The sequence below is a fragment of the Myotis daubentonii genome, chromosome 14 (assembly GCF_963259705.1).
Source record: "Myotis daubentonii chromosome 14, mMyoDau2.1, whole genome shotgun sequence".
NCBI classification, from domain to species: Eukaryota; Metazoa; Chordata; class Mammalia; order Chiroptera; family Vespertilionidae; genus Myotis; species Myotis daubentonii.
Genome location: NC_081853.1, coordinates 10,686,688 through 10,713,408, shown reverse-complemented (window position 1 = coordinate 10,713,408; position 26,721 = coordinate 10,686,688). Strand labels below are relative to the sequence as shown.

Here is a 26,721-nt window from a genome sequence, read left to right as displayed (position 1 = left end):
TCTCATTTTTTAAAAAATAAAGCTCCAAAGAGAGAAAAATTCAGGAGGAGAAGGATTCTGGAAGTCACTCACGATTCTTAGAGACCATCCAAGACAGGTTTTTTAAACTGGGCTCTGTGAAGCCCAAGAGATGGTTCAGAGTCGCCCAGTGAAATGTGAGTGGGTGATGCCCCCACTGCATCCAGAAAATTTATTCCTTTCACATGCTTCCCCCCTCCCCTTTCCCCCCCCCCAGTAAGGTCTGAAGAACTGATTCTGCAGCCAAAAGCAGCCTGAATAGAACTGGAATAGTGCTATCATTTTACAGATGAAGAAACCGAGGGCCAAAGAGGCTAGCCACTCGACAGCTCTGATGGGCAGCACAGCCCGGGTGAGACCCCCAACCAGGAGGCTGTCCCCAGCCCGAGCCTTCCCCAGGACGCTGACCTTCCTGCCGGAGCCCTTCTCCACTCAGGTTTGGTTACTGAACCTCCAGACCAGTGGTTCTTAGGGTGTGGTCTCTAGACCAGCCAGTGGCATCAGTATCACCAGGGGATCTGTTAGACATGCAAACTCTTGGACCACACCCCAGACCTATTGGGAACTCTCGGGGTGAGACCCAACAATCTGGGTTTGGGAAGCTCTCTGATTAGCCTGATGCACTGAAGTTAGATCCGCTGCTCCAGATTGCTCGCCTGCAGCAAAGGGAACCGGCAGAGAGAACCCCTTCCATGTGACCCAAAGCCTAGACCATAACCCTGGGGAAAGGTCCCCGACCAGAAAGTCAGTCAGGGGCAGAGGCTCACCAACGTGGCGGAGGAAGCTGGTCTGGGGGGAAAGAAGCTTAAAGATGATCTTGCCAGGAAGAGAATACCACCAACCCACATTTAAAAATGGAAGGTGCCGAAAGAGAAAAATAAATAACGAATGAGGAGCAAATATAATTTAGTAAAAAATTCTGAGCATGTAGGGCTGGTATCGAAAGATCTGATTTAGGAGCAATTTATGCCAATTGGCAACAACACGAGAGTTGCCAGAAATGTTTTTGCATTAATTCTAAATTGGTATATGAATATCGCGCTGGCGTAAGGCCATCAGAGGAAAATGATCACGATGGTCTTTAATCAAGCCCGAGTTGCTGTTGCTTTCTCCTTTACATTTTAAATGCCACTCTGGAGCTGGAGACTTAGCAAAGGACCAAACTTTTGGTCAGGGAAGATGCACAATCAATCTCAGGAAAATTAAAGTCTGCGATTTCTTAAAAATTCAGAACCTGCTGCTGGCGACTGGGTAGCAGGGTGAGCCAACATTATAGATCCTGGAAGATGCTAGATTCGAAAAAGAGAGCTCTCCTGCTGTCCAGATGTTCAAAGTGATAAAATGCACTTCAAATGTGAAAATGACTTGCATTCTGGCAAACATCTGTTGGAGATACCAGCCTAATAAATAAGATCATCAAACATCATTGGACTTAAAGGAACTTAACGGCCACTCCAACGCCAGCCAAGAATCACTACAAGTGACCGGCATGCTCATTAGCACAAGCCTTAGACATTCACTTAACAAACGGACACCAAACATTCATCTGCGGCTTAATCTACACATGTTAGAGGATATTTCTGAAGTTAGCAGACTAGTGTGGATGGGAGGAATTTGTGAAGTTTTCTTCTACATAATCAATGGTGGGAGGGGGGGCTGTAAGGGAGGGGAGATCTATCTATATATATATTTTTACCTCTTGGCCCATTTCCATGCTGCAAAGTTTTGTTGATTGAGCTTTGGCATCAACCATAACATTAAACATGGTGCATATTGACTGTGGGACTCGAAAATCTGTTGATCGACTGGTTTTTTGCAGCTTAACTTCAAATGCAATCCTGGTTCTATTAAAACAAAGTAGGAAAAGACCAATTCAGCATTCAGATGGCAGCGGGAGGAGGAGACATTTTCTGAGAGGTCAGTGGAAAAGAAAATTGAAGGCTGTAATCAGTTTCAATCGACAATGACTTCACATGTGTTCTTTTAAAAATGACTTTCCCAGCTCAGGAAGGCCTATTCAGGGAGACAGCCGCGCACACCCTTCTCTCTCGGCAGTGCACGGAACACCTGTAGCTCGGCGTATTTCTGTCTGTCGCTCACATGCTATGGAGAACTCTAATTGCAGGAGAATGAATGAATGAACAAAAACCCAATTATAGCACATGTAAGTCCTCTCACACTGGCAACTACCTACCTTGAATCGCTTCAATTAACCACCCCCCCGTCCCCCCCCCCCCCCCGCAAATAAAGAAAGCAGTTTCTAATCTTCACAATCTCCTGGTGGGAAAAAAATCTTAAATGACATTTATTGTTTTATTTATTTATTAATTTTATCCTGGCTTTGAAAGAGGCTGAAATTAAAAACAACAACAACAAGCTTATTAGATTGTTTTAAAGCCTAAAAAATGAGATGACTATCTTTGCAGAGGCGAGTGAAATTAGGAGAGGTGGTAAGGGGGGGGGACTTCCACTATGCTTGCTTGTTTGTTTGCATTGCCATGTCAATGCTTTATTTTGCAATAAAGGACACATTATACTTATAAGTAAAAATGTCATGCCATACTTCCCAATTCAAGACTTGTGTAATGGTGGAGATTTACTGTGACATCATTCTGACTTAGGTCAAACTATGATCCCAGCAATGTGCTAACTGCTCCCGGAAAAGCTCGGTTTGACCTGGCCAGCTGGTGCTACAGGTGTGAGATTTAATCCCTGATATCAGCCTGTAGAGGGGCCCAGTTATGGTTTGAAAGGTTTCAGAGGAGCGGGTCACATCCTCATCACAGGTCTTTAGAGAAAAGCACCTGGTTAGTAAGTGCTTTTACTAAAGGTCCTTTGTCCAAGGCATCTTTTCAGCATTGTGCCTGGTCAGGTTCTGGAGATCGCGCAGCTCCCAGGAAGGATCGCTTTAAGAGGCATTTGTAGGAGTTTCCTAACAGTGCAGAGAGGACCACACAGCTAGCTAGCTCGGAGAGGGTGCCAGCTTGCTAACACACCCTGGGTGCATGAGGGAAGCCAAGTATAATTTCTAAGGTTGGAAGCCCAGCTCTTAAGCAAACTACTAAAAAAAAATGCCTTCAAGCACTCCTATATATTATATGATCATGTTAAAGATAAATGTATCTTGGCTTCTGAGGACTCGGTGCACTGATGTAGCTTTCCGATCACGATGATCATTTTAAGCTACGCTGCAAATACATCATGTTCTGGTTTTGTGCAAAGGAGGCCTGATGGGGACTGAGTTGGACAGGTCCCTGTGCTGATCTTCTGAGGCTCACTGGCCAGTCCCGGCCCAACTTGAGACAGGGAAATGCTAAATTGATTCCTTATAATGAATGAGGTAATCGTCTGCTTTCACAGGAGAGCTGCTCATAGCCCTTAGAGCGTGGGGCTGTGAAAACAGGAAGCCGAATGCAAAATTAATATGACCAAGAGGGCTCTACGGGGCCAAAGACAGGAATGGAGAGGTCATTTAATCCAGCTGATGCTCTTTGAGGGCAGAGTTAGGGCGCCGTGTTTTGTGTGGCGCACAGCGCCTGATAGAGACTAGACTAGAGGCTCTGTCAGGTTCACTAAGTGGATGATATCATCAAATAAGTTATTTCAGTTTCTTAGAAACTTGGCAATGAGGAGTACCGATTGACTTTGGTGTTGCATATTTACATCCATGAAATCATGTCCTTACTCTGTTATCCTAGAACAGGGGCCCTTTATTCTGTCCCAAACAGTAAAGCAAAGGTTCTAGGCCAGGGGTGGGCAAACTTTTTGACCTGAGGGCCACAATGGGTTCTTAAACTGGACCGGAGGGCCGGAACAAAAGCGTGGATGGAGTGTTTGTGTGAACTAATACATGGTAACACTGCTGCTGGTGAAGGAGCGGAGGGGAGAGCAAGAGAACCCTCCGCTCTTCCGGCTCCGCGGGCCGGATAGAACAGCCGAACAGGCCGGATCTGGCCCGCGGGCTGTAGTTTGCCCACGGCTGTTCTAGGCTCTACGAATGTGGGCTCTATGTCTTAAAACACCCCCGGACTGTTTCAGGTCTTACCCTCCAACTCTGGCTGCCTGGGGACGATATCTCCACTCATGTTTGCTCTTGTCTGGTTTGTGCTTAGACTGGGGCCTTAACTGGAAGGGACACCAGGGTCATGTGCAGGTGACAAGCTCCTGGTAACATTTACTTAACAGCTATCATGTCAAGCATGATGCTGGGACCTGGGACGGGCAAGGAACTCAAAATGAATGGGATACACCGCCTGCCTCTGAGGAGCTCACACTCTCTGAGTGGCTGACCCCTAGCCCACCTATACGTCATCTCCTATTACTTATTATCTATTCAAAAGACTGGCTCTCCAGAGAAGGGCACGCGTGTCTTTCTGTACAACCGCATGCACAGCTCAGAAGCGAGTGGGCCTTCATTCTAATGCATTACAGTCCCAGGGAGCGTTTCGCCAGAGGAGCCACTTTGACAAGCAGTTTTTGTGTGAGATGGTTTAGCCACAGGAGAAGATTGGCTTTTCCTAAAATTGAGACAGGCTCCGTAGGAGATGGTGAGAGTCAAAACCCTAAGGAAACATTTTGACCTTGGGGTTGAGACATAGGCCTGCCTTTGATTCCAAGAGCGGGAAGAAAAGGACAAAGCGCCGAATCTGGATCACCAGGACTTAAGTTCCTGAGGATTCTCCATAGCACGTTGCTCTTTCTCCATTCCTGCCAAGAAACTCACCTACATGTGACTATGTCATTTTTGCCTTTTGGTTCCAGTTTTGATGCTATTACATCCCTTTTCTTTTTCCAAGATATAACACGATGAACTCCGAGCACTCCCAGCCAAACCCAGTCCCTGACTCCCACGACTGGTCCATCAACTAAACTACACAACATCTGGAAATCCAAGTGGCCTGTGATGCTTGCCGTCTTTTTTTTTTTTTTTTTTTAATGAGGAATAATAATGGAATTGTTGGGAACTGGCAAAAGCACTTGGACATGTGTCTGGGGATAGACAGGGTGATGATAATGGTGTCACATCTGAGGCTGTGTGGATACAGACACTCCATGAAGGAAGGGTGCAGTCCTTGGTACGCTGGGAACACAGTCCTGCGCCTGCGGAGAGGAGGAGCTCAAACAATTCCTGGAGAAAGGATGCATGCTGCTCTCCTTTTCTTCTCCTTGCTTGCAGAACAGTCACCTGGGGGCTGCAAGTGCAGCCTTCCCACCTCAATCCCATATCCCACGGGGACAAAGCAGGCAACATGCCCTCTTGTTGATATCTAGTTAGATTTTGCACACGACAACGAATAGCTGGCTAGTAGTACAGGCTCGGTTCCCATGTGCAGAATGAATGATGCTGCTCAGGTCCTGCCCACATGGCTGGAAATTCACTAGATTCCTGCTCCTGCAACTGGATCCGCTGGCTCAGGAATTGGATGTGCTTCTTTGATTTCCATCTAGCTGCCCATCATGCATACACTCCTACATTTAAAATATGTTTACCAAGTATTTTGTGCCAGATGCTGCTAGATGTCAGAGATACAAACAAGAACCGACATGGAGCCTTTCCCAGGGAGCTCAGTGAAATAACAGCCACGTCCTTTGCTTGGGGCAGGTGTGGGGCAGGTGAACAGAAGCTGGACTTGGGTGGCCACCACTCCAGCTGACTTTGATAAGCAATCACTTTCTCAAAAAAAACTCCAAGTTATGGCCAATCAGCCCTGCCCTGGGCCAGTGTGTGGTGGGAAAGGCGTGCAGAGACCGCCCAGGCGCCGGGCTTACCTTTTGACACAAGATTCTATCATGTCACTTGCCATCAGCTTCAGCCGCTGCTCCAGGTGCTTCCCAAACTCTTCCTCGGGCCAGTGTAAGTCCCGAATGAAGGTCTGAAGGGCATCGAGCTTCCAGAACAGATCCTCCGAGGTGCCTGATCCGTTGCTGGCAGGGTAAAAATAAAAAACCAAGAGTCACCCACTGGCCTTGGGCTCTGAAACGCTGACACAAAGACAACTGGGACTAGAAGGCTCGAGGCAAACAGTAGCTTCAACATACAAAACGACGCGTGTTGGCGGTGGAGGGGGGGGCGTTCTCCACCGGCAGATTTTGAGTTTTACCATACGTGACCTAGGCGGCTTCGTTCAGCCAATTATTCAGACCAGTGAGAAGTCTGAGGGACGTATTGCCCCGTCACGGCCAGGAGAACAGTGTATGGTAAAAATCAGCCTTCTTTTAATAACCACATTAACACATGTGATGATTCAGATGAAGGCCACGAACCAGAGGGGGAAGTAAGTCTCAACAAATAATAACTACATGGCAACATGCAGTTATTAAAATTCGGGCTTCATGCATTTCCCCAGCTCCCCTCCAGATGGAGGCCTCTTGGAGACTGCACAGACTTGGAGTTTTAAAGGGACAGTGCTAACAAAGTGGTGAGCGAGGACCTGCTTTCTCTCTTGAAGAGCTGGAGAGAAGTTGGGGTGACTCAGATTGAGCTGAGTCCACCTGGATACCTTGAATCCATGCGTCTGTTCAGATTGGTCATTATTCCAATAGACCAGCCCGTTGCATAGGCAGCCCCAGGAGGAGGTTGGGGGTGGGGAGGTGAGTGGACAAAAGATATTTGCAAAGCTTGTTTTTTGTTTTTTTAAACCATTGAACCATCTTACCCAGTCCAGATGGAGGAATTGGTCCTGATTCCTTTCTGTACAATGATGTGTAAGAAACTTTTACCTGGGGCCTCCACGGAAAGCCTGTGTATGGGAAACGCTCCATCTCTCACCCTCTTGCCCTTCTCTGGCTGGCTTTCTCTTTTGTAACAACCCCATTTGGAGCTCTGAGGGGTGGCCACCTCCCACCCCCTTCCTCGCATACCACTAATGCTAACACAGTAATTTATAAAATGTCCAACACACCATGCATTACCACTTGTTCTGACATCGTCTATAGAAACAGATGAGAGTGGGTGTTTCTATTGTGACAGATGCCAGCTGCATTGAATTAATGCTTCAGAGAGAAATATAGCTAGTGCATAAATGCATACACAGCTACTGCGGGTGGGGGGGGGGTGCTCCCAACATGCCAAGAGGGAGCCTACGGCCTCGACCAACAGGGACATGTTTTCAAGGACAGACCAGTCTGAGGTCAGTACGTAGACGTATCTGACACGGAGGAGCAGGTAACATGGAGACACGACCTTTAAATGAAAGGTGGCAAAGGAGGAAACTGGAATTATGAAAAGATATAGAATCAGGCATTTCCTGGCGGGTGATTGAGAATCTAGGCCTTCTTTTCAGATACTGCCATACGCATTGCTCCAAAGTGGGGGGACGCTTCGTTTCTCCGTGGAGGTTCAGCCTTCCCCCTTCCCCCATCCTAGGCTTGGGAAAAAGAAACCCCAACTTTGTCTAGTCTAAACCCCGTTTTGGAACTGCATGGTTGTATGTTTTAAATCATTAAGTACATATGAATGCAATAATTGGTATTTATTACAACAACATTTTGACACCCATCTGGTTTCAGAGTTTCAAAAAATTCTTCTAGGGTTTTTTTCTTTTTCTTTGAAGAGCTTATTATTAAGTTTTGACATGAGGAAAAGAATATTTTCTTTTTATTTTTAAGATAAACTGTTAATGTTAAGGCAATAGCACCAAGATTATTTTGATTGCTGAGCAGTTACCAAAATGTGTTCCCACTCATGCCTTAATTAATCGACAGAGACCATTATCTGCTTTATTACAATGTCTTGATTCATATCTTTTCAAAAACAATGTCACAGAGCATGCAGAGAAGAAGGTAAAAAGCTTTCAGATATTTATTTTTAATTATTAACAGATAATACCTAATCTAACTTTTAATATAGTCATCTTAGCATGAATATGACTTATGGTGTGTTTTTTTAGATTTTTTTCAGATATAAATTTTTAGAGGTAGTGATTCATCTTTAAAAGAGAAACAGACATACTGACCCTGTGATTTCATTGTGAACTTGTGAACAAGCTCAGTTTTTTAAAAAATATGGGCAGCGTTGGAGGAGCCCAGTAGAGCAGCGATTTTCAGGTCCTGTGCTCTACCTGCATCACAGAGAATGGAAATGTCCAGGGCCATCTTGACGGATGTGATTTCGAGGTTTCAAAACTCACTGCCAGTTTCAGATCATTTTTTATTCCTTTGATAATAACACTTCCCTTTGAAAACGTGCCAATTTGTTCTTTCAAGAAAAAGCTTATCTGGCCTATAATTAGCTGTGGTCTAAGAAAAGGATCAAAGGGGGCAGAGAATCGCGAAGCCTTATTTCACTTATTAAATCATGCACGTGGTTCTCATTTCATTTCCCTGAGGCGGAATTTAGAGGTGCTGGATCTTCTTCTTGCTGAGGAAAGAGGATTCATTTCCGAAGCCTTGGGACAAATGGCGGCTCAGCCTCCATTCCCCGGACCTGCTGGCTGGCATGAAAGGGATGGCTCGGCCTCCAAGAAAACCAACCCCGCGTGGCCTGGCATCGGTAGAGTTTCTACACTCAGACCACAGGGGATACCGCTACCAAAAAACCTCATTATTTGTTTTTTCAGTCTTGCAGTCTCCCATTTAGAGACTTTGCTACCTAGGTCTCGGCGCTCAGTGCTACACGATGACCTTGGAAAGTGTTGTTACATACATGACTGGGGCTCGATCCCTTCAGAAATTTTCATTTAGCCCTCAACGTCCTGCTACTATAGCCTGCCTTTTGCTGACACCAGAAACACACTTTCTGGTTTAAACAGTCTCTGGGAATTATTTATTATTATTATTATTATTATTATTATTATTATTATTTTTAAAAAAGAAAGCTTCAGGTAGGTGTGCTTCCCTCTTAAATTTGGATCAGGCCAGAGGTGACGGGTCAGCCCATGAAAGAGGTTTCCTGGACTATTTCTGGATGAATAACTCCTAAAGCCATGCCACCTGTATTAAAAATAAAACAAAACAACAAAATATGGGCAGGATCTTTTTGCAAAAGAATTCAGGAAGTGAAACATAGTCCTCAAGCATTCAGTGGGCGTCAGAAAAATTGTTAGTGCTGTATATATAGCAAACATCTTACAAACACGCCACATGCCAGAAATAAACAATATCGTCTCTGTATGATCAGCAAAATATGTCTAATTATCCCTCTCCATCTCTGTTATATGGGATGTATAGAAATAAACAAGACATATCCATGCCAAGATCACTTAAATTTAAATTAGATCTAATGTGAACTGAATACACACTCAGCATCATATATAGCAGCCATCCATGACGGTGCCGAAAAAGTAGGCATTTGTGGGATGCCTAGAGGGATGTTAACTGGTAGATTTGGTACTTTGGGAAGGTTCACATTGGGTAGGTTCACATTGGGTAGGTTACTGGTTAAACTCCTGTGGAAGAAACAGACAGAAAGAAAAAATACCATCACAGTGACAATGCAGATGAGGCAGAAGCACGCGACAGGTGTAAATAAATTGGCTAAGTCCACAGCAAGACAACAGCGACACACTTCAGAAAGTAGCTGACGGATGGGCAGCGGTGGTGTGGCTCAGCAGTCGGAGGAAATGACAGAGTTTAATGGAGAAATTAACCACAGAGTGACTTAAAAGCGTGGACAGTTATGGACACCTCTCCACAATGATCACACATTTCAATGCCTTTATGCAGGGTCTGCAGCTTCCAAGTCCATTGCCATGAGCGTCTAGAACTTGGCCTGTGCTAGAAACTTGAAGTTCGTGGAATCCTGGGCATTGCTGTGGCTAAGGGTGCTGAGAAGTAACTGGGATGGAAAGAAAGGGCGGAGCACTTTTATTTTTCTTATTTTTGTTTGTAATCTATTTTTGATGGGGGCACATTCCTTGGGTCAGATATTAGCTACACGATGTAACAGGAAATGTACCCACCAGGTGGTGGTGCACAGAAACAGAATTCTTTCCAACCGCTACTTCTGAAGACAGCTGTGTGTGCCATGGGGCATCTGAGTTGATGGCAAAGATGAAGGTATTGTATCAAGAATGACTGGCTTCAAATAATTTTACAGAACACTCGAAAACATGGAAACTTCCCCTCTCAAATTAAGTCCAATTAAAATGAAGAAATATTTACAAATTGCAAATTAAAAACACACACCCAAATTTAGCTCCTATAGTACATTCTTTGGCCACAAGTGGATTTAAAATGTGGCCTCATGTTATAGTGACTGCCCTCAAGCACGAGCTAGAGACCTTAGAATGAACGGCAGGGGCTCCTGGGGTGTTGAGGGGGGCTGTGTCTTGATCTCTGTGGTTGTTCTATAGGTGTTTTTAGTTTGTGAAAATTAAAGATGTATTTTCCTAGAAGAAGTTAAAATTTAAGTTAAAAATGAATAAATCATTTAAAAGTGTGACTTTATAGAAGCTTTTTGTTCTCGAATGAAGATCGATCAAATGATGTGATGAAAGAGAGAGGAAGGGCCTTATGACTGGAGAGAGAAAAACAAAACAAATCAATAACCCCAACTCGAGTCAACCGTGCCTCTTCCAAGGACTGTGTCATATGCCGTCCCAGGCTGGCACCGCGTGCCTCTGTAGCGGCATTTTAAGGGTGTTCATCCAGCCAGAGTCACTGGCACGGTGGAGCCCAGCCTATGCATCTGAGAGGAGCCTTCCTGTGGAAGGAGGGTTGACAGCACTTTGGCAAAGGAGTGGAGGCTTTCTTTTTGGATCTTGCAGGAGAAGAGTGAGTTTGCCAAAGCAGCTCTGCCCCGGGCAAGCTGTGTTTGCCTAACAGAACTCTTGCAAGGGCTGGAGCCGCCTCTGGGCTTGCTCAGGGGGGCAAGTCAGAAAATCCTGGCCCCTGTAGGTATTCTGGGCAGGTGTCTCCCTTTAGAAACAAGTTCTTCTTTCACAATGACAACATAGCTCGTAGATGGAAAAACCTAGAATGTAAATTGCCAACCTGGCATTCTCTTCCTGAAGGGACACAGGTGTCTCACAGGTGTGTCCTTTACCCTTCACACGTGGGAAAATGAATTGTGCTTTTCTACCTGGGACTAAAGGGTGCTCTTGCGGAAATGGTCAAAAGCAGAAGCTAAATATGACAATTAAGTAGAAGGGAAAATGGTACTTTCTGTTCATGTTTCTCTGTTTTCCTGGGCATTTGCCTTTGAATTCAGTCCCTGGTGGTTCTCAGTCTTAAATGCTGCCACGTAACAAAACCGTTGGCGATTTCCACTGAGACATGTGTAAGCCCACATAAGCACATGTGATCATTAGATGATACACACACTGAATAATGATCGAGGAATTAGGAGAGCTTTAGAGACGGCAGTGTGGAAAGTTAAAATGTCAATTCTGAGCAAATTAAAAGTAGCTAGAAATGAATAACATACAAATGTATGCAAAAGCAACTTAATTTAAACACATTGGTGGATGGTGGGTACACAAATCAGAAATGAGCTTCGTCTTGCACACAAAAAATTAAAAAATACTTATATTAATCAGAACATATTGTACTTGTAAAATATGACATTTTGGCTGGACTGCTGCGCTGGACTCATAAAACATTTCCTTCATGTGACATATTATAATGCTCTGCTTTCAGAAGGCTGGAGCATGCTTGATATTTCTGCTTTTAGCAAAATAATATCGTGCATTACTAAGGTTACTAATATTTCATCTGGACATTAATAACATATTAATAATTAGAGAGGCAATTCCAAGCATTAGATACATGTGGATCCGCTGATGGATATAACCAATTATTATTTTAGAGGGCCCGTTAGCAACTACCTAAAAAGTCCATCATGCTTCTCTGTGAGAATCATAATTGGATATCTCTGAATAGTAGAAGTGTGAATTGCAATCCTCACATCTGATACATGTTAAAAATTAGACTCATTCATTTTGGGGATGTGCTGAAAAAGGATCACTCCCATGCATGTCAAAGGGCCCCGTCTCTGGAACATTGAATTAAAAAATTCTCATCTGCTCGCTCCCACATGGATGAAAGCAACAGCTATGTGGGCACCTCATCATCTCTGCTGATGGCAATGACTAGAGCGAGAGTCATTCCTTGCTTCTGGAAATGATTATAAGCGAGACTGGGTCTCCCTGCAGAGACGACATGGTTGGGTCTTCTCTCAAAGAAGCTTTAGGTTTATGGATGGGTCGGATGTAAGATACGGATGTCTCCTATGTTATCAGCCATTTGTTGCTGAATATATGTAATGCATCTTGTCGTCTCTCGGTGCTCAGGACACGAATGTCTCTCTCTGTGCTTTTCTTAAGTCTTATTCCTCCTTTGAGGCATGGGCACTTTGAAGTCTCAGAGTTTGGGGCAGTATTTATCAACCTTTTATTCATGATCATCATCGAACCACCTGACTGCCTTCCCCATGAAAATTTAATAGCACCAATATACTGTATGTGCATGTGCATAACAAGAGCAAGATATTTCTTCCCTCCCCCACTCCAAGAACCAACCGGCACCAGCTCCGGGAGCTGTGAACCCCCATTTAGAATGCACAACCTGGAGAATAACGTTTCAAACTCCCTGGGATTTTAGAAGGTCCCACACATTTCTCCAACCTTATCGCCTGCCTCCTTTACAGTCCATGCTGGCCCAACAGGGCGTGGAGTTTCCACTGCACACCTCACTTGCCTCCGTGTTTCTACCTCTGCTCATGCCCTTTCCCAGCACCTCTGCGCCTCTTGGAATCCTAGGCTCCCAGCTGTTTATTTCATGACTCTTCAGCGGAAGTGCATCCCCTTCCAGGCTAAGCTCTTCCTTATGTGATTTGGTAAATACCATGTGAACATTTAAAGTCATTTTTTCTTGCATGCTTATTGCTCAGACCCAACTAGACTAAAATCCCTAACGGGGGGATATATCTTTTTCTTCCTCCTTTCCCACAGTTTTTCTGTTGTATCCTTACAATTTCCAGCCTATATGGTTCCCTAATAAAGGTCAGTTAATCAATAAATACTCACTGAACACCTATGTCCCAGGCCCTGTTCTAGGTGCTAAGGAGGCAATGGTGATTAAATGTGAATATGGAAAATCACATTTTCTAGAAGGTTAATGTTGGAAAAGTCTTGGGAATTCAAAGTCTTTGGTTTTCAAAGAAAGATACTGAGGCACAGCAAGGTCTGCTGACTTGCCCAAGGTGACCCAGCACTTTGCTGGCAGAGTTGGGAGTCTGACTGCGTGCCTACAACTTGTCTACTTCAAACAGGCCATCTACATATTGCCAAGGTGTCTTTGGTCTGACAGTTTGTTATTCATTAATATACTGACAATCTGGAAAACGATATTCTTTTTAAAAATAATTTCCATATGTATAGCTCAGACAGAGAGAGGGAAAGTGCATGTTGAGAAATCCAGATTTTCCATGTATATACATCAAGAAGCAGGGTTTAGCTCTCCCACTCAGTCATCTCCGCCTGAAACAGGAACCAATGACACCAGGATTCCCTGTGCCTGCAGCTGTTCACCTGCAGATCGAGAGAGGATCTGCCAAGGAGAGGGTATGCGGAGAGGGTACTAGACTTGGCAAACTTTGGATTAGACGCTTTCTAAATTTTCTTCCACGATGACTTGACTAACAGCGAACCAACTCTAAAGAGCTGGTGGAAATGTTGCCCATCTGCTAGTTAGGACCGAAAGCTGATCCTCAGGGCTGCCGGAGGGCTGTGCACACCTGTCCCGCTTGGGTGGTGGCCCAGTGACATTTCCTGATGGAGACCTTGGAGGGGGCTCTGGGCTCCAACTCAAGCCTGGCCTGGAGGGGCTGTCTGCCTCCAGCTGTGGCGAGCAGCTAGGTGCTAACATTCTCCACCGAAGCGCAGAGGTTCTAATCGTGACTCTCTCTGGCTTGATGGGAACAGCGATGAGCCTCCCTTTGTTCTCCGGGCAGAGGTGGAAGGCCATCCCTCTAGAGCAGTGGTTCTCAACCTTCTGGCCTTTAAAATACACTTCCTCATGTTATGACCCAACCATAAAATTATTTTCGTTGCTACTTCATAACTGTCATGTTGCTACTGTTATGAATCGTAATGTAAATATCTGATATGCAGGATGGTCTTAGGCGACCCCTGTGAAAGGGTCGTTTGACCCCCAAAGGGGTGGCGACCCACAGGTTAAGAACCGCTGCCCTAGAGAACGCAGCACTAGGACTGAGCCTTTTACCCTTCCTGCCAAATAACTTGTGCCAAACCCTAACGATGATTACATCTCTATTTGCTTTTTCGTGGCCATATTTTAAAATAAGAAAATCTGAAGAATATTTAAAATCTGCTTTTAGCGAGCTTGTCAGAGTGCTGTTTTTCTTTAACATTTTGAACACCAGTTCCCGTGAAGGAAGCTTTTACAGTGCACTTTGCAGTCATTTAACCTATGGTCAGATACCTATATTTATGATTTTGAAAAGTGGAAGAACAGAACTGAATGTGACAAATGTTTGAAAGAAGGGCTATGGTCTCTCTATGTGTGTATATTGGGGAATCAGGTGCCAAACTTCAAGAAGATTGAGAACACCAAATCTACTTAGGTAAGTCAGTTTCTTGTTTTTGAGTAAGTTTGATGAAAAGCATTCAAAAAAAAATCATTCTTTACTTAGAAAAACATCCACAAAGAAAAATAAATCTCTGCTTCTTTATCAAGCCCCTAGCTGGTCAGATAAATGTTTGTTCTTACTTCCTTTCTCTTTACATGGAAAGGAATACAGAGAGACTCATTCCTTTTAGCACGTAAGCATGTCCCCAAGATCCTTCCCCTTCGTTTCCTGCTCGCCATTCTGCAAATCTGTCCCATGGTATCCACACTTTGTATACAAATCCCCTAATACGATGTGTGGTTTCCATGAATTTTAATTTAGCCTATGTTTTAGTTGGCACTTTCAAATATCTCTACATACTCTGAAGGGCATATCCTATTTAGCATGAATTGGATAAACCACAATCATGGTAAAAGCTACATAAAAAAATACAGCAACAAAAAAGATTCTCAGCTTATTATTTATGACTATTAATCCTTCACTAATTTTCAGACCTTTAAATTACTGATCCATGAGTTCAAATTTTATTTTGTTAATCACTTAAAAATACCCAATAAAATATTCCCACAGTAAGACCTCCAACTGTGAAAATCAGTTTGATTCTGTCTTTACTTCTGACAATATTAAGAATAGTCAGCACTTCAAAAAGAATTAGCAGTAATTTGCTTGGTGTCTGAAGAACTGAACAGATTATAAAATAGCTTTAGTGACCTTGTCACAGAACTTCTTGACAATTCTTGGACACCGAGTAGGGACATTTTTAAAAGTCAGTTTTGCAGATGAGAGAGCAGTTTCATTGCCTTTGTTAGCCTTCTGGCTAATAAGTAGAGGGCGAGGCCCTCGCTCCCGGGCCCTTTAAGAAGCAGTGCAGGATGCCAATCATTTCTTCCTATGTGTGTCCATAGTGGTAGCCTCCACATCTAAACCCAAGCAAGTAAATGCTATTTCAATGCCATAGCTGTTTTCAAAATGTGAATATTACTACATTTTAGCCTTTTGCCTTCACAACAGTTCTTTAAGCACACTCTGGGGATTACAGTGAGCATTAAAAAAATAGAGTCCCTTGTTAATCAAGGGACCCAGTTTTATTCTCATGAGTTAAAAGTCAAAGGCCCTTAGTAAGAGACTGTTGTGGAATTGAGAATAACAAACTCAACTCCAGATTTCTCGGTATGTGTTTGCAAATAAAGAGCTACTGCCTATTAACCTCCTCGCAGTAGGGTAAGCTAAGCCACTTCCTCCCCGGCTCTGATGTGGAAGGAGGGCTGAGAAAGCTATTTTGCATTAATTTCTTTATTAATTATCTCTATCTAGGAGCCCTCTACGTCCCCAGAAAGCAGAGTCTGGACCTGCCCTCCGGCATCTGGAGTCCGGCCCTCCTTCTTGCCTGGGAGTGGAGATGGCAGTGAATCCGCTAGACATTTCAAGTAGATTCCCCAGGCAGTTGTGGATATGCTAAGTTCACAGTCCACAGGATTTCCTGGAATTTGTCCTTTAGATTGATAGCTCATTAAAAAAAAAATGAGTACTGTGGTCAAATAACCCTAGGTTAAGCAGAGTTAAACAAGGCTCTGTATTACTATGTTAGAGTTTTGAAATACACTGACTGGTTGCTTCGTGGCTCCCCAGGAGACAAGGGTGTGGAGTACATAGAGGTTTCTAGCCGTATTTGGCCACAGAGTCCTTTTCTTGAGGTACGTCTCAAAGGCTTAGGCCAGAGAATGGCTAACTATGGCCCACAGGCCAGTCTCCTGCTTTTGCAAATAAACTTTCATGGGAACACATGTTTATTCCTTTACCTATTGCCTATAGCTGCTTTGGCGCTACAGCAGCAAAGTGGAGTTGTGACAAAGATCACGTACCTTGAAAAGCCAAAAGATTTATTACATGGCCTTTTATGGGAAAAGTTTGCTGAGCCCTTTCTAGACCCTGTGGAACACACTTTGGGAAACGTTAACTCCTAGGGAAACACCACTGGAGTAAGATACTCAGTACAAATACCACAGCCAGGGTTCTATCCCTTATTTACACTGTGAAATAAAACAAAGATTTCATTTCATAAAACATTTATCGACCTCTTTCCCACTCCCCCTTTGGCCAAAGAGACCATGTGCATCCGAGTTGGAAACATGGCCAGTGTTTGCTCTCCGTCACGCTAACACTGAAAACCATAAGACACCGTTAATCCACTTCCGTATGACTCTCCAGCTATTTGCACCCAAACTCCAATAGTATCAAAAGAGGTTTCCTTACTTGACTGGTTCCCATGACTCCCGCTCAAAGCCCCTGTGAATGGATTGTGCAATTGAGGACTCCATCAGATCCACATATCTAACCACAAGTGGGGCAAACAGGTCTTGCAGGTGCTTGTGGAACTTTCCATTGCACAGATTATCTAGAACAGAGAAGCAAAGTCTTGGTAAGGGCCCACCGTTGCTTTGTCAGCACACAGCATACACACAGAGAGGATTGCCTTTGACATTAAATCCATGGCTTCTAAGAGAGCCCCTACCCCCAAAAAAGATAAAGAAAAAAGTACAGGAACAGAACCAAATTTCATGCTTCAATCTGTGTGGGAAGAAAATGGAATTCTAAAACATTTCACCCATTTGTGTCCCTCCTCTCAAAAAGAAAAACAATCATTTTCTTTTAAAAGCAACAAAACAGCAACCAACTTTCTTAGGAGCTCCTGGCACCCACTCCCTTCCTCCCACGGTGTTACCGGGAGGAGAGACTATGCTACCCTCCCTTCATCACGGTCCCTGGGCAGGAAGGCCCACTTTATGACTCTGTGTTGTGTAAAACACTCCAAGATGCTTAGGGTGTTACTTAGCTAGACTTTTTTTTTTTTTCATCTAAAAAGCAACTTTGGATAAAAATTGAAAAAAAAATATGAAGAGGTTAATTAGCTTGTTCCAGAACAAAAGAACCCCACGGACACCACTCCTGACACTGCTCTGGGGTTCTCCGGCTTGGTTAAGAGAGGGCTTCCCTGTCTCAGGACATTTGTTGGGAGAAAGACCATCCCCTGTCAGTTTGTTTGTTTTTGAATTAATAATAAACCTACAAAGAGCTATGTCCAACCTGTAGTGTGTCTGGGATAAATGCATTTGAACAAGGTGCTCATCTGCACACGACTTAGGCTGGGCAAACAGTCGAAGATGATACGTACAGTCGGTGCGCAGAAAGTCATTCAGCAGCTGGAACAGTGGGAAACTGTCCCACGTGTCTGGTGGCTGCACCTCTAACGCTGCATCCATGTCCACCGCGAAGAGCGACAAGAACGTCTCGGCGTGCTCCACCATCAAGTCCGACCACCACGCAAAGGCCTTTGGAATTTGGCAGAAAAACAACAGACAGAAAGGCAATGAGCTTCTCACTCCCCAACGTGAGATGGGACGTGAAGCCCTCGCTGGCCAAGGTTAAGTGTGCATCAGCAGGGTTTGGTAGTTTTATTGTAAAGAGAACAGCATTTTTGATTCAACGGGGCCTCTTAAGCGTGCCAAGGCCACGCTTTTCAGGATTCCAGTCCTGCCTTAGGAGGTCTTTCATCTGACCCACTGGTCAGAGGCCTCAGCTGTAGCTGTGACAGACGTGGAATTTCTGTTCAGTTTACAATAACTCGGTATGTTTTGGGTCATGCTCTTCATCACTGTTGTTGGCTGGTTCTTGCTCGAAGGTATTAGAATTTGGGAGTTTCTTCACTGTGTTTATGGGTTTTCTGCTGGTCTAACTTGAAAATTTGCAATGAGTGTTCACTTATGTCTACACGTGTGGGGCTTAATTGTCTACAGTCTCATACAAGGTCGATGACTCGTGTTTCTCCACGTTACTGGCCATGTTACTCCTCTTTCATACCAAGGCAAAGGAAACCATTGTTGCAATTGTCACAAAAAGTTTGAGTCAAAATCTCTGTAAGTGGGGAGCCTCTGGTTTTGTATCCTGCCTGGAGGGAAGATCAGGCTTACTCTGGGAACCAATAAGATGAGGACTTACTTTTCTACTTTTCAGGGGGTGAGGTGGGGTGGGGTTGGACACATATGTACATTGAAAACCAAAAAATATCAGTGAAGTAACTCATTTTCATGCACGTGGGTCCTTGGAAATCATTGTGCAGGGTCTCGGGGCGACATTCACATCGGACTGGGCCAGATGTGAATGCAATTCAGAGGCATGCATGCATGGTGACTAATCAGTTCTGGCAGGGAGCATGCAGAATGAGTGGCGGTCACAGGCCCTTTTTTTGCTGATTTCAAAGACAGCAATAAAACAAAAACATCGCCAGCCTCGTCTTGTCCCCCGCCTCCCCACCCAGTGCCGTAAAGTATTTACATGGGAAACACTTTCAGGAGCATTCACCGAAAAAAAGATGGAAGGCGTTTGACAACATGAATGATGATTATGGAAATAATTCCATAAATGAAAGTGTTTGTTCAATAGCCAAGCTTTTCTGTAATCTATTGTTATTTGGGGATATTCTAACAGCCACTAGGAGGCAGAATAGCGGTCCACCTCTCTTCTTTCATGGGATTTCATTTTACTTACTTCTCCTTTATCAACATGTGGCTGGTTTGCAAATTAAATGGAAAAAATCAAGTCATGGACCATTCTTCAAGGTCAGCTTGGCTGGAAATAGACACCTGCTGTTTCCATTTTAATTTACAGTAAAACCTCACTGATTCAGAGTAATGGCAGAGGAGAAGGGCTAGTCGGTCAGCATAAAAGCCTAAATTATTGGGCTTCCTAAAAGTAGGTAGTTGCTGCTTTCAAAGGCAGGCTGAGCATCAAAGTAGAAGGTACTCACTGGGTATTATATGAATGCATCATAAATGTAAAAGTGTTTCTTTTTCAAAACTTCTAATAATCGTAGATAAATTGACATATAAATTGAAGTCAAAGACACAAAGGTTTAATTTGGCAGGTCTCAAGGTGACACTTGTAAGAAGAGCCTTCAGAATTTCCAGAGAAAGCTGAGATCATGTTACACACTTTACTTAAGAAAAATTAAAGGAGACACATCTGCAATGGCATTGCCACAAATGTCAAGTGTTTGCGTCTGAATCAAGGAGGTTTTATTGTAGGTTTACCACCTGAGGTGTGGGGCTTGCTCACTGACTACCTGGCGGAATCCAGCGGAGGCAGGGAGCCTCCAGCCCGCCCTGAGCTCTCCCAGCAGCAGCCTTTTAGGCAGAGACCCTCTGCTTGTCGGACTTTGCTGGAGCCCCGCCCCCACACTAACTGGAGGGCTGACTGTCATCCGTCCTGATGCGGGATATTCACAGAATTCACAAAGGCACATGGAAATCTTGGCTGGTACTTATTCTACTTATTCTTTAGTTATTTGATAAAAACAGTTACTGGAGAGACTGAGTTGCTCTCTCTCCACCCCCCACCCCCCACCCCAGGATGACAGGACAAAACACCAGCCCTAAATGGCTGAAATTAAAAATTGTTTAACCTAGCCTTGAACCTGTTTCTTACCACCTCTATTTAAAAGTTGCAAACCAGAGACCATAACCAGCACCTCCTTTACTATCTGTAGAGAACTCAGTCCCTCCTTGGAATTTAATAAGTGATCGAGCGATTGTCTGCAGTTGTGGTGTGAATAATCATATAGGTAGGTAGCCCTGCAAAGAACAATGGCTGCTGTGGTAGGAATGCTCACTCCTGAATTCCGGCAGAGGGACTTAGGGTTCTAGGGGACAGAGAGAACTGAAATGCACGGCTGTGAGGGAAGGAAGGCCGGAGCTGTTTCTGGGTGCCCAAGGTGATTCTCTCAGAACCTCATCCATGAACCCACCCCTGAGGAGGAGGAAAGATTCTGGCAAGGGCAGGAATGACCAAAAATGAGCAGAGTCTGTGTGACTGGATTGGGCAAGGCAAGTCTTCAAAATTAAAAACCAAAACAATACTTATTGGTTTTGTTTGCTCAGACAGGTGGACACTATTTTTGTACATGAGCTAACTCAACGTCTGTGGGCATTGAAAGTCTTTAGAAATCTTTTCCAAAGAAAAGAAGAAGTTACACTTCGGCTTCTAAATACTTACCCAGTGCTTTTCATTATTTAAAGGCAAAGATGTATGCTTTAGGGGTACAGTCAGCCACACTGAACACACTGTGTTTTTGTACACAAATTCTAAATATATATGTACCCCTCTGTGTACTACCACAATACATATATACATATACATACATATACATAGAGAGAGAGGTTGGGAAGTTAAAGCAACAGAACATGAAAGTGTAGTGGTGTGTGTGTGTGTGAATAACTTCAGCTCTGAGAGCAGAATTATGCTGCAGGTAAGAGATGAACATGACACGGCAACCATACACTATGTGTGTGCATGTGATGTGTTTGAAGCCATGGAAAATTTTATCTCTTGGGGCATTTAATTACTTTATATTGGAATTTAAAATGGCTTTAAGGGTTATTGATTTTTGGTGCGAGGGCAAGTCTGCTTGTCGCTTTCATTTGTGGTGCCACCAAACGTCGTGGCTACACAGCCAAGATGGTGCTTAGGATTTAGTAATTTGTTAGTTTCTTGAGCACCCAGAGGATGTGGCAGTGAGTATGGGCAGCAGAAAAAGTGTTCAGACTTCAGCCTTGTCTCTAGCGTGCCAGGGCAAATCCTACTATGGCTGCACCCCTGGCTCTTGACCGGGCTATCTACTGTAATCACCCAGGCAGTGTAACAATTACCATACTTAGGCCCTCCCATGAGATTCCACCTAATGGAACTGGGGTAAGACCTGGGCGTCAGCAATTGTTAAGAGCTTCCCAGACGATCGCAATCTGTCAGTGAGCCTTGAAGACAGGTGCTGGTGCCCGTCTCGACAACTCCACCTTGAAAGCAACGCACTCACCTTTCAACATAGTCTGTCTATAGCATTTGTTTGGGGCTCTCCACCTCAGTTTGTACTTTTTATGGTCCTTTTTATATACTCTGCTTCCATACCAATTTGTTCCTCATCACACAACAGTAGAGTTTTGTTGAGTGCTTACTATGTACCAGGCTTAATAGCAGATGCTCTGCTTAATGCAGCCTTCCATCCTCACAGCAGCCACGTGAGCTCGATTCTAGAGTTATCTCCCACTTACAGGGCAAGAGAGGTTAAGTAACGAGGCCGCGATCACAGAGCAAGGAAGAGGCGTAGCTGGGATTCAAACTCCAGCGTCTCTGGCAGGGAGCCCCCGCTCCCGGCAGGACTGCCTCCGCCTCCTCGTCCTTCAAAGCAGCACGGAGGCCATTGCCCCAGTCTCAGCACACAGGTAGCCTTTGACTGAGGGAGTGCTGAAGCTTTGTGATTGGGTGAAATGACTAATTCAGGAAATAATCCTGTACTTTTGTCTAAAAACCAACCGGGTCTCCAAATTCCAAAGCATGCTGAAGTCTCCATTCCTAACTTCTAGAGCGAGTAAATGAAAACAGAACCGAGTTGATGTTTACCCTGGCTGGCTTTCGAATGTGTAAGATTAAACTATTTTTGTGATCATGGTTGCCAGGGCAGTTTCAGATGATGATTAGCCCTTCGTGAAAAAGTATTTGGGGAAAAGTGAAAAAGAAAACTGTCTTTTTCGGAATGTCAATGTTCCTTTGGTGCCTCTTTTGAGCAATTTGGGAAAATAGTCATCCTTTCTGAGCCTGTAGCAGCCTCAAAAAGAACCTGATGATAAGGCAAGGACAGCTGCCATTTTCCTTCTTTCACTTAATTAAAGGTACAAAGTGACTGAGGAAGGGCTTCTTTGTGTGTGTCTTCAAAAACGTGTGATTTGGTTTGTTATCAGGGGAGGTCAGTCCCGAGCCCGCCACTCCTCTGGAGGTGCCCTTGCAGACACCCGGAAAGAACATACTTACCATCACCTGGACCCCAAATGCCCCCAACCTGGAAAGAACTGTTACCAGATGGGATAGAGTAGGAAACAGTTCCAGCCCAACTTAATTGTATGTGTCTGGATGTCAGTCCTAGGCCTCTGTTTGGAGGGTGCTGGCTTGGCCCCTCGCCCGGCTCCCAGCTGTGCGTTGCTGGGGCAGCAGGAGTTAGGTACACCCATCTGGAGGGGTCTTCACCCCATTCCTGGGAGGGTTCCGGACAAGTAACGATTCCGTGGCACTCTCTCTCTATATAAATACTGTATATACGGTCCACATACAGACAGTCATAGAGGGAGATTAGTATCACTCTGGGCAGCTACTGGTTACCACGCTTGGTACTCATCTGCGGTAGGTACAGACGGACAGAGGGACTGGGACAGGCTGAGGACAGAGTCACGGCAGGAAGGAGGCACGTGTCGGGATGTAACTGCAGTCGTGGTCAGGTGTATCCACTGCTTCATGCACGCACGAGAGGATCCCCCCACATTCCTCTGGCGTGGAGGGCCCCCCATTTCACAAGCAGCCCCCTGCAAGTTGCTGTTACATTCCTTTGGTCAGTGTTAGAAAGCGGGAGCCCCGGGAAAGTCCCATCGGAAGACAGGGCACCGGAAGGGCATGCACAGACTACGACAGAAGGTGGCTGGCTCATTCGGTGCAGGCACATACCTCTTTCCCCTGCCACGATCAGTCACGATTGAGTGGAACAGTAGAAAAACAGGGAGGAAATTTAAATATGCAAATCAGGCATTATTCGGGATGACTGGGCTTATGGGTATTAGATATTAGTTAACTGTATTGTCAATTTCATTTAGTCGCAGGAATGACCATTTTAGGTGCTTGAGAAATTACTGTTATGGATTGCCTTTTCTTCCCCTTCTGCTGTAGAGTTGAATGGAGAGGAAGAGTGAGATTAGAGCAGTTTTCAGAAAGAGCTATGATCTTAAGCCTCCATGTTGAAGGAGGCAGTGTTTTCACAGTGGGACCACAATGGAACCTTGAACTCTTTCTTGGAGGATCGGATTATTTAAGTCCTTACAGGTTTGGGACTCAGTTAGCCTTGAAATCCCTTGGTTTATAATTATTATCACCGAAACCATAGTTTTGACAGTGGTCTGTAAGAAAAAGTAAGCTGTATCTATTTAGATGTATGTTGGAGAATCGACAAGTGGAACAACACAGAATAATTCGCTTCTGGCCCTGCGTGTAGCCACCCAGGTCACCTGAGGTTAACAAATGAAGATAAATCCAAAAACGTGGCCTGCGAGCCACACACCAAATAAAAGAAATAAAAGCAACAGTGGTGGCAACAAAAACAACCACAAAAGACCAAAAAGTATTTTGCGTGCTCCGGACAATAACCATATGCTGCTTGCATATTATTGTAAATACACACTCACCTCTTTGGCTTGTCGCTAGAAACATCTGAAAACCTAAGCTGAAACGTACAACACGTGATCCCTTTTGTGTCGTATTCAACAGCCTTTCCCAGGCTTCTCCTCACCCACCTTCCACCTGCACTCTCTTGGCAAGGCCAGTTGAAAGCAAAGGGGGTTAAAGCACCTCGTTCCCCACGTCACCTGAACCCTCAGTTCCGCAGCCGCAGCTGAGGAACCCGGGCCATTTCCCAAGGCGCCGCTCACCTCTGCGTGATGCTCCTCATTCTGCTGGAGAACCTCAATGACTAGTTCAGCGAGACGGATTGTGTCTTCGAGCTTTTTGGCGGGAGTGATTAACCGGCCTACATTTTCTGGAGTACAAGAATCTGCGTTAAAATTCGGTGAAAGCAGCGGGCTGGTTTGGTGGCCATTAGCACGAGTGGATAAGAAATTTTGAATAGTCACCAATGTTTTAAAAAAAGTGTCATGCAAATGTTAAGAGCCACAAGATTAGTAGTGAGCAAACCAGAAAGCCGTATTATTGTTATCATCACCATCATCATCATCATGATCGATATTAAGGGAAAGCAGTGCTCCAGCTTCCAATTGGCATGTTAAGCTACAATTTCTTTGACAGCACATTTCAAATTGAGTGACATTTTGTACACGCGTTCTTTAAAGACAGCATAAGGATTCTATCTAATAGCACTGTCTGTGCTACTCGGAGGGGACGATGCTACAGGGACCTTGATCTTGATTGCTGCTACATTTGTTGCCTGGATTTGTCCTTAATCATGTGCCACTACAGAATCTTTTTCATTATAAGTCTGCAAGTTTAACGGGCATTGGAATGTTCGTTTTAAAAAAGCAGAGTCACAGATCTTGCTGTTTTAAGTTGTCCAGGGAGGAGACTGAAATTTACTGAACATCCCTGGGCCATTAGGTAGAAGGATCAGATTGTTGGAAGGGTGTTGGGGGTAGATTATTGGCTGAAGTAGTGGTTGTAGTACTGGTGGGCACAACTGAAATCGTATAGGTTAGGTGGCACCAATGTACTCAAAGTTTTTCTCTATTTTCAGTTTTAATTGTGTTGAAAGGGTTCTTTTTAGCTGACTCAAGCACAAACCGAACTCTGATTTATGCTGCACCCTTTATAGAGCTGAATTCATGAAAAAGTTTAGCAATGTCATCACGTTACGCAAACTTACAAACTTTTTTTCCTGGCGGAAAAAAGTAATATTTAACATATAAAGGGTTTTCTTAGCCAATGAAATTGCCTGGATTCAAACAGTCTGAACTTACAGGGCTCTTGTATTTCATGCTTAGACCCCTTCGCACCTTGAAGCCTCAGTCAGTTGTAGCCCTGGGGTGTAAGGGCGATAGGGATCACTTAGCCCAATTCCACAGGCAGGCACATATGTGCAAGAAAGGACTGCTGACACTATTTCATCTCTTCATTGAAGCAGATGTGTTTTGGCTTCAGGATTTTCCTTGCTAGAGAAGATTAATTAATGTTTCACAGGAAGGTTTGTTGTTTTGTTTTGTTTATGGGAGGAGTGGTGTTTAAACAAAATCATAGGCCGTGGCCCGGGTTTCTAAGTGGTTAGAGCCCTGGCCCACAAACTGAGGGTCTCGGGTTCCATTCCCCGTCAAGGGCACATAAAATCCCCGTCCTGGTAGGGCGTGTGCAGGAGGCAACCAATCCGTGTTTCTCTCTCACATCTATGTTTCTCCCCACCCCCGCCCCCCTCCTGCTCTTCCACTCTCTTAAAAAAAAAAAATCAATGGGAAAAATATCCTCGGGTGAGGATTAACAACAACAAAAAATCATAGGAAGTTGGTCTCAACTTTACAAAAAAGCGCCCCATAATTTTCTCTTTGTGCATTTGTTAGATAGGTGATGACTATATCAAATGATCAGTAATTTAGGCTTAAAAAAGGAAAAAACAAGTTCAGTGAAACACTATGCAAAATGAATCTCCCAGCCCCTCTGGGAGCTAAGAGTGGTGGCTGGGACTGGTAAGATTATTGAGGGAATTCAGCCAAACGAGCCTGGTGACTAGTGTGAAAATGGGCTTTCTGGATTCGGGCCAGCGGAAAGCTCCATTGTCTCTGCCGTGCTCAGGTGGCACCGTGGCTGGATGCGGTTAGGGCCTGAAGGTGGGAACTGAAGGGAACATAAATATGCAGATCAGGCAGCCACTCCCCGCCACTCAGAGCAGGCAGGTGTGTGGAGCTGAGCTGACAGCACAACGCTTGGGCCAGAGCAACCAATATTTGGAGAAACAGTGAGAGGTTTGCGTGCTTTGGGGGCACCTGGCCTGTCTATAATTTCATAAACGGACTATGATCATTTCATTAGTAGACTTTCAGGCATGTGTACAAACATACTGTGTATATATGTTTGGGTAATATGTGTAGAGTGAGGTGCTTGCATTTTGATAGTAAATATGCATAGGCTACTAGTTTTTATTTAGTTGATACATTTACACATCAATTTGCAAATTCCTCAGTCTATGCTTATTACCCATTCGACACATACACCCACATACACACATCACACACTTACATACATTTTCTAGTGACCAGACAAGCCTGCACATTAATACAAGTCTGCAGGAAGTCCCGCTTGGGCACTTTGAAATCTCTTGCTTTAAAAATAGGGAGCATTGTCCTTTTGGGTGGAATACTTACTAGACGTAGGGAATTTTGGCTGCACATGATATATCATGTAGAAATGAAATAATTCCCACCAATATTTTCATGCACCTCCATTTAAAAACTGTGAATGATATTTATGTTTGGAGAAATCCAAGATGCTTAAGCTAGGACCACCTGAAGGTTTGTTTTAATATGCAGTACTTTTAGATCGACTACAATATATAGCGATAGATACACATCAAGTGTATATGTGCACGCAGC

At 44.4% G+C, this 26,721-nt stretch overlaps 1 protein-coding gene across 10 annotated transcripts in view; it reads right to left on the bottom strand.

Moving 5' to 3' along the window:
• Positions 1–26,721, bottom strand: part of CADPS (calcium dependent secretion activator) — a 447,566-nt gene that overhangs the window by 73,284 nt on the left and 347,561 nt on the right. For 5 of the 10 annotated variants that reach the window (XM_059663078.1, XM_059663082.1, XM_059663079.1 and 2 more), the window contains 7 exons: positions 24,064–24,170; positions 19,094–19,114; positions 17,721–17,877; positions 16,802–16,943; positions 9,258–9,404; positions 5,788–5,943; positions 1,715–1,862 (listed from right to left, as the gene is read on the bottom strand). In XM_059663078.1, coding sequence (XP_059519061.1) covers positions 1,715–1,862; positions 5,788–5,943; positions 9,258–9,404; positions 16,802–16,943; positions 17,721–17,877; positions 19,094–19,114; positions 24,064–24,170 — 878 coding nt within the window. The remainder of the gene's footprint in view (positions 1–1,714; positions 1,863–5,787; positions 5,944–9,257; positions 9,405–16,801; positions 16,944–17,720; positions 17,878–19,093; positions 19,115–24,063; positions 24,171–26,721) is intronic. The other 5 variants (XM_059663085.1, XM_059663086.1, XM_059663087.1 and 2 more) reach the window with 2 other exon arrangements.